Genomic DNA, 13,145 nt, shown 5'->3' with positions numbered 1-13,145 from the left:
TAGTGTTCCAGGTCTTGCTGCAATCACTATGATGTCACACATGAGAAGGAATATTTGACACACCCTGATAACTTACCTTGAAAATTTGAGAAATTTTCATTATATCTAACAAATGAAACAAGTGTCATGTGTGGTACAGAGACTGCCTACAAATTCCCCTAATTTAATTGTTAGGCATTCTGATTATTTTCCCCCTTTTCAGTTTTTTAATAATAGAGCACAACAGCTAAGAATGTGTTGATTGCCCAAAACTAAGGGTTAAATTAGGCTCAATATGACCTTGATTTTTTATCTTAAATGTGACCTTGATTTATGACCTTTAATATAGCCAATGTGACCTGAAAATGTATGATTTTCTAGTTTCGAAGCTCTTTGTATTTGCTGATGGAGACACTCAATGCAACTACGCCTCATTATGTAAGATGCATAAAGCCAAATGATGAGAAATTACCCTTTGAGTAAGTACTCCAGGACTTCTGGAGATGCAAATATTATTCAGTATCATGGCTACTTTTTTTTAATGCTATTCTTTTTTTAAAAGTTTATTTATTTAATTAATTGATTTAGAATATTGTCCTATAGTTACATAAATCATTTTCTTTCCTCCCCCCCCCTCCTGTAGCCAACAAGCAATTCCACTGGATTTTTACATGTGTCATTTTAATGCTACTCTTAGAGGCAGAAGATTAAGGAAAAGGTTTTTTTTTTAATTAAATATTTTCTGTTCTTTGATGGCTGACATGAATGATTTAGAAATTGAAAAGATCAACTATTTTTACCCAGGAAAAATTAATTTTTAAGTGTAAAGAAGAATTTATTTTAAAATCCATGCTTTGAAATAAAATTCATTTATTCAACAATTGTGAATAAGCATTTTCTTAATATTACTGTTCTTAACACTAGGAATACTAATATAGCTATATACAACTCTGCTTCTCAAGGAGCATACAATGGAAGAGATAGGAAAAATGTGAGAAAAAAAAAGATGAGTTAGAATAACTTAATTTGGTCAAAACATCGAAATATCTTTAGACATACTTTGCCAATAGGGTAAAATCTTAATAATTAGTAGAAAATATTAATTATAAGACATTTAAATAAAAGTTAGTTTACTTGTAATTATATTACTAATATCTATAGTAATTAGGGTAAAATGGTAATAGAAGAGATTATAGGAGGAACTATATATGTTCCAGCAAAGATCTCAAAAGGGTACCAGATTAGATATGATCAAGACATTCATAGAACAGCCCTTTATCTAGCCAAGGACTATACAAAAAAAAAAAAATCAGAATCCTGTAGGCAAAGGGAAAGGAGGACAACCTGAACAGCCCAGCAAGGCTGGAAGTCTATAGCATTCTGACCTGAGATACCATTACCCTGAGTTTTTGCTTCCAGCTCTGATCAGAAGCCCAGGTCTTCCAACCTTTCAAAGCTTGTAAGAATGTCTTCTGGTCAAAAGCAGGGAAGAAAAGAGACTCAGTTTTGCCCACCAACCCCACCCCCACCACTTTGCTACACTTTGGTTATAGGAACCAGGGTCTGGCTCCTCAAAGTGCTCTCAACACTTATCTGTCACAGCTAAAATCCTTTCTGTGATAAACATCAGCTCAGAGGTGTGTCTGACTCTTTTGAACTATCCCAATTCATTTCCTTTGCAGCTTCATCTAATTTCATTCAATGATTCCTCCAAATTGATGGAGGACTTGTGTACACCTAAATTACACCTGTGATTGATGGATTCGGTAGTGGTGTCTGGGACTTAGGCACACTTAATTTATACCTTTGATTGATTCTATGACTCTAAGGGGTATTATCACCTGATAAAAGTATCAGGCTATAGATCATCTTGTTGGTTGTGTTAATTAAGGTGGATGGGTGTGGTAATTCCTTCCTCCTTATATACAGAAGAAAATAGAAGGTTGTTCGGAAGGAGACAAATAAGTAGAACAGATATGAAACTAGGGTGTTGAAAGTTAACACATCCTTTTTTAATCTGAGCTGTGCAAAAGAGATTTGCAGTTATATGTATAGTCCTCTTTTTGGCTCTTCAAAAGCAAAAATGCTTGTTCTTACTGGTGTTTATCAAATTCAGAATAATAAGAAATATCTTTTCAATCTATTCAAAGATAATAATTAAAAAGATATCTAGTAATTATTGGATTAGATTGACAAGATTTTGCCTAACAGCAGCCCATAGGATACTTGTTTAATGAAGCAATAGAAATGGTTTTCATTCATCATGAGTTGCATGTACATAATACTTTTAAAGCATAGGAAATATTTCAAATAGTAACAGAAATGTTTCACATAAATGAATTTTCCATAACCCAAGTTTACTCTTCAGGTGCCAAATTCAGTAGATAGATTCATTTTTTATGAAAGTCTTCATGAATTGTACTCTTTAATTTATTATACTTTTATTATATTAACCTATTATACTCTTTTAATTCCACTTAAAGGGTACTAGACATGATTTACCTTTTTTTTTAGGTGGCAATATTATCTTTATCACTTTCTACCTTCAATGTCATAATTATCTGTGCCCATCTCTTAGATTCAAATACTAATCTTTTGACCCTAAAACCAATGGGTATCCAGCCTTGGTTTGAGAGCCTCTAAGAAATGGAAAACTCCTTTATTGTAGAAATGGCAAAAGTCTGTTACCTCTTTATGTACATTTAATCATTGTAACAATTTAATACCACATAAAGGATAGCTAGGTGGTAATGGATAGAATGTCAGGCCTGAAGTCAGGAAGATTTGTCTTCCTGAGTTCAAATCTAGCCTCACACACTAGCTATGTAACCTCAGGCAACTCACTTAACCTTCTTTGCCTCCATTTCCTTATCTCTAAAATAAAATGAGGGAGGAAATGGCAAACCACTCTAGAATCTTTGCCAAGAAAACCCCAAATGGGTTCATTAAGAGTCAGATATGACTGAAATGACCAATCAACAACAATCTCATATAAAAGATGATGAGACATAATTATAAACTTTCTGTTCTCTTAGGTTTGACTCCAAAAGAATTGTGCAACAGCTACGAGCCTGTGGAGTTTTAGAAACAATTCGCATCAGTGCTCAGAGCTATCCTTCCAGGTATGTTGACAGACATTTTTTGGAAACACATGCTTGTTCTGTCTTGAGGGGGTAGCATTTGTCCTGAGTACACATCCTCTGAAAGTGCAGTTCAAAATTTCCCAAGACCTTCTCCTTGTCCTATGGAAAAGATGTTAAAGGGCTTAGTATAAAATTGGGCTTCAAGGGAAATAGATCATCATCACCATTAGTACCTACTTCCCACTTACTGATGATACTCAGCAGCTACTAACCCCAAACTCCATGACTGCAATGAGAGAGAAATATATATGGAAGTGGCAGGAAACAAATGTCCATGGGAGGTAGGATTTGGTGATGGCAAACTAGGAGGACTCTTGGCAGCTGGTGAGAAGGATGGTTAGGGTGAAGCCAGGATAATGGAATGGACTGGTGTTACCTGGGTTAATGGCGCCTGCCCCAAGATAAACCTTTAGACCTTCTCACTACTACTACCACTCAGAACCCCTAGGTTCCAGAACATCATGAACAGTGGCAGTTACAGGAAGTATTTTAGATCTGAGACCCCTAGTCACAAAGCTCTTGACACTGCTTTCATGTCATGTGCTAAGTGTGAATATTTCTTTTTTCCCCAGGTGGACATACATAGAGTTTTATAGTCGTTATGGAGTTCTCATGACTCAGCAGGAACTTGCCTTCAGTGATAAGAGAGAGGTTTGCAAAGTGGTTTTACACAGACTAATCCAGGTTAGTCTGTGCCCCTTCCCCTCTGGATCACTTTTTTTCTCTTAAGTAATTCAATTTAACAAATACATATTAATCACTTGCTGGGCACAAAGCACTGAGAAACTGGTTGTCTTTAAAATGAGTGGTTTGAATAAGGTGATTGGGACCCCATGATGCAAATGTTCACTAATACACAGGGTCTCTGCTCTCATGGAACTCTCGGATCAGTAGAAGGCTATAACACATGCAGTAAGTGATATGAAACAGTATATAACAGCATAATTGTAATGGCTAGCATTGATATAGTGTTTTAAGGTTCACAAAACTCTAGACATGTAATCTCATTTGATCCACCAACCCCATGAGTAGGTGCTATTATTCCCAGTTTACAGATGAATAAACTGAGGCTGAGAGAGGTTAAGTGAGTCACTTAGTGATGAACTTAGTAAGAGCATGAGGCAAGGTTTAAACTCTGATCTTCTTGACTATAAGTCTCCCATAAGCAAGTGACAAGCAAAGTACAATAGTCCAAGGAGAGAAAGGAAGATTTGGTAATGTGTGAGATGAACATAAAAAGAAGAATCTTGTGTAGAAATTAAATTAATGGATAGAATGAAGGGAGGGCATACCAAGCATTGGGAATAGCATGAGTAAAAGAACAAAGGAAGGAACCAGCAAGTCATGTTTTAGCAGAAGAGTAAAGTGTATAGAAAAGTAGGAGGAGGAGATAGATCATGGAAGGCATTGAATGCTGGGCAAAGGAGTACTAGCTGTGATCCAGACCCAAAGCTCTGGGTTTATATATAATTTATAAAATTATGAGGATTTCTCTTTAATGGCACTCTTTGATTTGTGCTGAGAGGATCAAAATCAGACCTGGTTCTAGATCTCTGCAACAAAAAGGAAAGATGCTGGCTTTAGCTGTAAATCAAGTACTCAAGCCACCCAATAGATAACAGGCTTTATCTCAGCCTGACCAAAAAAAAATGTAAAAGATTCATGTCCATCCATAAATGGCTCAGATATCCATCCCTCTCTTTACTGGGTCTCTGCCTTCCTTATAGAACTATAAATTCCTCTGGTTTTATAGGACAACTTTGACATTAAAGTCTTCCCACTCCCCTCTAAAGTTAAAGGAGCTCTCCTGTCCTGAGTCACTTCTCCAGAGACCTATACTGTCCTCCAGAATTAGAGTACAATCATGAGACTGAAGTCCCTCAGCATGGAAAAAGCATTCAGGAGAGAAAAAAAAATCAAGCAATGCCCTTTTTGAAGCGTTTTACCTTCCCAAAGACCTATATATTTTCCCATTCTTAAAGTTCCATTCTGGGATTGGTCAGTCCCTCCAAGGGAAAAGTATTTAAAGTCTCCATAGAATTCTGGGGTTTTCCCCTTAAATCTGTACAGTCCACATAATTCATGATATGGATGACGGGAAAGATTTAAATTTTCCTTTCAATTCTGCTTTTTATCATTCTTGGTCTTTGTCTCTGACTCTTGTTTGGTTCAAGAACCATTTTTTGGGGTTGAATCCCTCTTCTATATTACTACATTTTAGACACTTGAATTCATCTAACATGTCTCCTGAAGTTGCCCTTCTCCTGGCTAAATATGCTTATTTCTTTTAGCACACTTTCAGCCAATGCTGGTTATCCTTATTGTACTCCCCTAACCTCTCCCCTAAGACTTCAGATATCTTACCTATATTGTGGAAAATCTGCATATATTAAATTTTGAGAAAGATCATGGCTGATCAGACATACTGTTTTCTCTTCTAGGACTCTAACCAGTATCAGTTTGGTAAAACAAAAATTTTCTTCAGAGCAGGACAGGTGGCCTATTTAGAAAAACTCCGGTTGGATAAACTGAGGCAAGGGTGTATTATGATACAAAAGCACATCCGAGGCTGGCTCCAGAGAAAGAAATTCCTCCGAGTGAGAAAAGCTGCCGTGACAATACAGCAATACTTTCGTGGACAGCAAACTGTAAGGTATTACATTGATGAAGGGGAAGTAGTATAAGTATGGGCACGTGCATACACAAGTAGAGAAGAAATTAAGAATTGTTAGAGCTAAGTTGAGGATGGAGAAGTCTGAGTTTCTGGGTTCTGATTCTGGTATGGCCACTGTTTTAACATATGATCCTAGAGAAATTGTCATATGCTCTTAAAGTTAGTTTTTCTCTGGTGGCATTGATGTTTCCTCTACCTCCTAAATAACATAGTGAATGATATTTTTAAGTGACAGTGAGTTGATAGGGTACTGCAATTATGAATAATAATGTGTTCATAAGCCCAAGAAATTTGCATCTGTTACTTGGCATTCAATTCAATCAAAAAAACAGTTATTAAGTGTTAACTGCATGCAAAGTATTGTCCTAGACCTTGAGGATACAAAGAAAAAACCAACAATTATACAGTCAATATTTATTAAGTAATTGTCATGTGCCAGACACTCTTCTAAGTGCTATGAATATAAAGACAAAAATGAAGCAGCACCTGACCTCAAATAGCCTGCATTCTGTTGGCAGAAATAACATGTACACATAGAAGTATATATGGCGAATACAAAAATACAAGGGAATTGGGGGGAAGGTTGAAACAGTGCCATTTAAAAAGTGGCATCTGAACTTTGAAGGAAACTAAGAATTCTAAAAGGTGGTGAGAAGGGAGTGCATTATAAGCATGGGAAATAGCTTGTGCAAAGGCACAGAGATGGGAAATGAGGGGTCAGGTATGCCGAAAAGTCAGGCTATTTTGTCTGAATGATAGAGTACATGAAAGGAAGTGATGTATAATAAACCTGAGAAAGTCAGTTGCATCTAGGTTGAGAAGCATTTTAAATACCAATAGAGACATCTGTACTTGACCCTCCATAAAACCTAAAAGGAAACCATAGGTGTTTATTGAGTATGGGGACATGGCTAGATATGTGCTTTGGGAGAAATCATTTTGGCAACTGAGTGTAGAGGATGAATTAAAGAAGGGAAAGACTTGAGGCAGGGACACCCATTAGAAATTGCAGTAATCAAGGTGATGAGGGTCTGAACTATGGGAACTGGCCATATGAACAAAGAAAAGGAGTGGATATAAGAGATATTGCAAATATAGAAATTATAAGTCTTGCCAACTGATTGCATATGTGTGAGGAAGAAGGGAGAGGAATTTAGGATGACTATGTAGCTGTAGAACAGGTCACTAAAATGATCCTGGTAACCTCACTAGAAGCAGAGAAATTTGGAAGGAAATTGGGTTTGGGGAGAAAAGATAAGGAGTTCTGTTTTGGCCATGTTATATTTGAGTTGTTTATTGGACATCCAGTTCAAAATGTCCAGCTAGGTGTTGAAGGAGATAGAATTATATTAGATATGTTGATCTAGAAGTATATGCTGATAATGAAACTCATAAAAGCTGATGAGGTCATATAAAAGTTAAAGTGCCTAGAGAGAACAAAGCATATGACAGAACCTTTGGAATATACTCACTGTTAGGATGCAGGGTATGCATCATCCAGGAGACTGAGAAGAAATTGTCAGAAAAGCAGGAAGACAGTCTCTGCCTACAAGTCTCCAGAGATCCTAAATCCTAAATAAATATTTAGGTATCTCTACTACATATTAATCATCAATAATAAAAATATTCTCTGATATTGTGAGAGCTCTTCCTTGCCTGTCTGGAGTGTAGATGGAGATTTGTTAAACCTGGAATGAATTCCTAAGGAAGATGATAGAGTCTGTAGCAATGGGATTATTTCAAGCTCTTAGTAGGATTACTTGATTTATCACAACAGGGATTAGAGTTTCATCTGAGACCTTTTTTACTGGATTTAACAACAAACATTTCAATTTAGTGAATGTTTATTAACTATATAAGGTCCTGAGTTAGTGATGTAAAAATGATACACACACACACACACACACACACACACACACACCAGTCCTTGCTCCCATGGAATTCACAGTCTAATGGGGAAGAGGGAAAGGCATTTATACAAATGAATAAGATACAAGATAAAAGGAGACATCTAGAAAAATGAATAAGAAAGATCACTTTTAGCAAGGGAGTACAAGAAAAGCCTTATGGAAGGTGTTACACATTCATCAGGCCTTAAAGGAAGGAAAGAATTTCAATGGAATGAGATCTAGAAATGGCAGCCCAAGCATGAAAGTTGCAATGTGTGAAAAGCGGGACTAGCTAGTTGTACTTGGGTTTGACTAGAATATTGAGTGAAAGAAGGAAATAGTAATAAAATTGGGTTGGAAAAGTAAATTGTTATTCAGACTGAAGAGTTTAATTTTAATCTGTGCATAATGGGGAAATCACTGAGGGTTTGTCAGTATAAGAAGGCCTGAGCAGTAGCTAGATTTTTGACATTTGAATGAAATGGATGGACTTGACAGGGGAGGGACCCTAAACCCAGAGACCTTTTTAGAATCTTTTACAGTATTTAAAGTAAGAAGTAATGAGAGTCTGAATGAGGGTAGTGGCAATCTGAGTGGAGAGGAGAGAATGGACAGATATGAGAGAGATGATGGAGATAAAACTAATGGACCTAGCAGCTGACAGAATGTAATGGGGTAATGGAGACAGAAGAGAAAAGTATTATTCCAAAGTTTTTTTGAGGGAGAATGGTGCCAGAAAAAGGGAAATCAAGGAAAAAGGTAAAAGTGGGGTGAAAAGTGATAATGAATTCAGGTTTGGACATGTTGAGCTAGAGTTGCTGCTGACATAGCAGTCAGCTGGAAATGAAAAGCTGAATGAAGATCAGGGAAAAAATGAGTCTGGATATCAAGATGCAGGAACTATTTTCATAAAGATGATGATTAAAACCATGTGAGTAGCTGAGGCTAATAAGGTAGAGAATTTAAGAAAAGAAGAGAAAAGGGTTGAGAAGAGGTTAGTAAAACATCACACTTAAGATACCAATAGGAGATGAATCCTTATGGCATACTAAGGATCAGTCAGACAAGCAGGAGAAGAACCAAGAGAGAAAAATATCATAGAAGCCAAAAGACAATAAAATATAAAAAAGGGTTTGGTCAATTTTCAAAAGCTTCAGACAGTTCAAAGTAGATGAAAACAACAACAAAAAGGTCATTGGATATGGTAATTAACAAGTTCCTTATGGGCCACAATTTCTGTGGGGTAGAAGAGACTGATGCCAAATTACAGCAAGTTGAGGATGAAGCAGGAGGTAAGAAAGTGGAGGTAACAAATGAAGAGTGTCTTTTCTAGAAGTCTAGCAGTGAAGAAGAAAGGCTTAGGAGAATTATTTGAGAGGACAGCAGACTCAAGAAAGGGATTTTTTTTTTTAAGGATAAGGGAAACCTGAGCATGTTTGCCAGAAGAAAAGGAGAAGTTAGTTGAGAGAGGAAGAAAACCCCATCACAAACCTATAAAGAAAGAACAAAGACCTTTGAGCAGGAAGGAAAATGATGGAATGGAAATAAAGAGACAAGGAAAGGGATAGGAGACTGAGAGTGGGAACTGGTCAACAGGGCAATAGTTTGGGATTGGGGAAGATCTGCTCCCTGGTACGAAAGCCAGTAGTGGTCCCAGGTTTCAGCTGTTCAGACACTTACTCTGCAGGCATGAAGCCATTCTTAAGGCGTTAACATCAGACCATATTTCCCAAAATTGTAAATTGCATAAAATTCAAGCTGTTGATTTAAAAGGCTTTTTGTATTTTAGTTTTCCATCAACATTCATTTAACATATAATCAAGATTATAGTCAAGCGGACTTGAAGTAGGGAACAGTGAGAGAGAGGCTTGGTAGCCATTGCCCTGAGAAGTTACTCTTGGCATTAAGGGATAAGATAAAAATAAATAGGTTAAAAAGTTGAGTAAGAATCTTACAGTAAAAGGAATACTGGATTTGGACTCAAGGGACCAAAATCAAAATCTGGCTCTGACACTTGTGTGACCTTGAGCAAGTCAATTAAACTTCTTGATCTTTAGTTTCCCCATCTCTAAGATGAGGAGGTCTGTAATAGATAATTATTAATAGCCTTTCTAGGTCTAGACCTACGATCCTAAGATTTTGGGAAGGTCATTTAATTTCTTTTTTTAAAAACCCTTACCTTCTCTCTTAGAATCAATTCTATATTGATTGCAAGGCAGAAAAGTGGTAAAGCTTAGGCAACAAAGGCTAAATGATTTACTTGCCCAGGGTTACACAGCTCAGAAGTGTCTGAGGCAAAATTTGAACTCAGGACCTCCCATCTGTAGGCCAGGCTTTCAATCCACTGAGCCAGCTAGCTGTTACCCCTCATTTAATTTCTCTAGATCTTTATTTCCTCATCCATAAAATGAGCATTTGATGACTTCTGAAGTCAGTCTATTAGACTCAGGTTGCTATGATCATTTTCATAGGAAAACTGTAGCATCCTGGGGGAATTCACTGAGGGCAAATTGAATATTTCAATAACCCCTAAGGAACATGATACATAGTATTATGGTATAGCATAGTAATTAATGTTAATGATCATGGTCCTGTGTCATTGAGAAAAGTTTTAAACAGTGCTTAGTTTGGGAAGTATGTGATACTTTTTAAAGGTTTCCATCAAAGATGATTTAAATAAATGGTCAGGGCTAAGGTCAGCAATCTTCACTGATGTGGAAAACATTTTTCCAGATGATACCAAAATAATGAGGAATTATCTTATGAATAATAGTTTTCATTTCTATCATACTTAAAGATTCATAAAGTGTTTTTTACTAATTTTTACAATGCCCATTTTACAGGTGAGAAAACTAAGACTTAGAGAGGTTAAGTAATTTGCTTATGGGCACATAGTTAATATTTTAACCTTTCCTAGTTGCCTCTTAGAGATTTTGGAAGGATAAATGGAAGACAAATACACACCCCTGAGTAAGCGCTGAAGGGTTTAGTGGTATAATTCATAACTGAAAAAGAGCAGAACATTATCAAAAGTCCTCTTTTCTTTTTGCTCTGTGCAGTCTCAAATAGTGATCTCATCTGGTGATCTCATCAGTTCCCACAGATTCAATTACCATCTATATAAGCTGATTCCCAGAACTATCATATATCTAGTCTTAGTCTCACTCCTGAGTTAAAGTCCTACATCACCAATCACATTTTCAACATATCAAATGAGATGTCCCATAGGTATCTCAAACTCAACAAAGCTGATTCCCAGACCTTCTTCCTAGGCGTCATGATGCTCACATTCCTGGTATCGTCATCATCATCAACTCCTCATGCTCACTCACTCTCCATATCCAACCCATTGCTAAACCTCAGTGTATCTACCTTTATATCATCTTTTATATATAACCTTTCTCACAGTCATCACCCCAATTCAAGCCCTTATTACATCTTTCCTGTGCCATTATAATTTTATAAAATTCAAAAATATTTTATTTTCCCTGTTAATGTAATTTTCAACATATCTTTTCCAAAATTACAGGATCCAGACTGTCTCTTTCCCTCCCTTCCCTCCCCCTACTCAGATATCATAAGGAATTTGATCTGGACCATACATGTATTATCATGTGAAACACACTTCCATATTGGTCATTGTTATAAGAACACACTCATACAAAACCAAAACCTCAAAATAAAACCACAAATACACTGATGTGAAAGATAGTATCTGCATCCATCTGACTCCAAAAGTTTTCACTAGAGGTGAATAGCATTCCCCATCATTAGTCACTCAGAATTATCCCAGATCATTACATTGCTGAGAGTAGCCATGCTTTCATCGTTGATCGTTGTACAGTATAGCTGTTACTACGCAATATGTTCTCCCTGTTCTGCTTATTTTGTACTGCATCAATTCATGTAGGTCTTTCCAGTTTTTTCTGAAGTCATCTTGCTTATTATTTCTTATAATACAATAGTATTCCATCCCCAGCATGTACCACAACTTGTTCAGCCATTCCCCAATTGATGGCCATCCTCAGTTTCTAGTTCTTTGCCACCACAAAAAGAACAGAAAGAAATAGTTTTGTATAAGTGTTCCTTTCCCCTTTTTTATTATCTCTTTGGGATACAGACCCAGTAGGGTATGCTATAACTTTCTAATAGGTCTCCCTGCCTTTAATCTCTCCCTACTCCAACCATCTTCAACTCAGCTGCTAAGGGGATTTTTCTGAAGTATACATTTGTCCATGTCATCCTCTCCCTTCCTCAGTGAAGTCCAATGGCTCCCTACTACCTCCAGGATCAAATCCAAAGCCCTGTGTTTGGCATATGATATTCTTATAATCAAGGTCCCATCCTACATTTTTAGTCTAGTTCTTTTTTTTAATTATATTTTATTTGATCATTTCCAAGCATTATTCATTAAAGACATAGATAATTTTCTTTTCCTCCCCCCACCCCCCATAGCCGACGTGTAAATCCACTGGGCATTACATGTTTTCTTGATTTGAACCCATTGCTATGTTGATAATATTTGCATTAGAGTGTTCATTTAGAGTCTCTCCTCTGTCATGTCCCCTCAACCGCTGTATTCAGGCAGTTGCTTTTCCTCGGTGTTTCCACTCCCATAGTTTATCCTTTGCTTATGAATAGTGTTTTTTTCTCCTAGATCCCTGCAAATTGTTCAGGGACATTACACCGCCACTAATGGAGAAGTCCATTACGTTCGATTATACCACAGTGTATTAGTCTCTGTGTACAATGTTCTCCTGGTTCTGCTCCTCTCGCTCTGCATCACTGCCTGGAGGTTGTTCCAGTCTCCATGGAATTCCTCCACTTTATTATTCCTTTTAGCACAATAGTATTCCATCACCAACATATACCACATTTTGTTCAGCCATTCCCCAATTGATGGGCATCCCCTCGTTTTCCAGTTTTTGGCCACCACAAAGAGCGCAGCTATGAATATTTTTGTATAAGTCTTTTTGTCCATTATCTCTTTGGGGTACAGACCCAGCAGTGCTATGGCTGGATCAAAGGGTAGATATTCTTTTGTCACCCTTTGGGCATAGTTCCAAATTGCCCTCCAGAATGGTTGGATCAGTTCACAACTCCACCAGCAATGAATTAATGTCCCTACTTTGCCACATCCCCTCCAGCATTCATTACTTTCCTTTGCTGTCATGTTAGCCAATCTGCTAGGTGTGAGGTGATACCTCAGAGTTGTTTTGATTTGCATCTCTCTGATTATAAGAGATTTAGAACACTTCTTCATGTGCTTATTAATAGTTTTGATTTCTTTATCTGAGAACTGCCTATCCATGTCCCTTGCCCATTTATCAATTGGAGAATGGTTTGATTTTTTGTACAATTGATTTAGCTCTTTATAAATATGAGTAATTAAACCTTTGTCAGAGGTTTCTATAAAGATTTTTTCCCAATTTGTTGTTTCCCTTCTGATTTTAGTTACAT

General features: G+C 36.9%; 1 protein-coding gene across 3 annotated transcripts in view; it reads left to right on the top strand.

The window, feature by feature from the left end:
• MYO5C (myosin VC) overlaps positions 1–13,145 on the top strand; it is a 147,893-nt gene that overhangs the window by 77,706 nt on the left and 57,042 nt on the right. For all 3 annotated transcript variants that reach the window (XM_007479964.3, XM_007479963.3, XM_007479967.2), the window contains 4 exons: positions 361–458; positions 3,015–3,101; positions 3,695–3,806; positions 5,564–5,775. In XM_007479964.3, the coding sequence (XP_007480026.1) occupies positions 361–458; positions 3,015–3,101; positions 3,695–3,806; positions 5,564–5,775 (509 nt within the window). The remainder of the gene's footprint in view (positions 1–360; positions 459–3,014; positions 3,102–3,694; positions 3,807–5,563; positions 5,776–13,145) is intronic.

This window comes from Monodelphis domestica, chromosome 1, assembly GCF_027887165.1.
Source record: "Monodelphis domestica isolate mMonDom1 chromosome 1, mMonDom1.pri, whole genome shotgun sequence".
NCBI classification, from domain to species: Eukaryota; Metazoa; Chordata; class Mammalia; order Didelphimorphia; family Didelphidae; genus Monodelphis; species Monodelphis domestica.
This window is presented reverse-complemented; position numbering and strand designations above follow the sequence as displayed.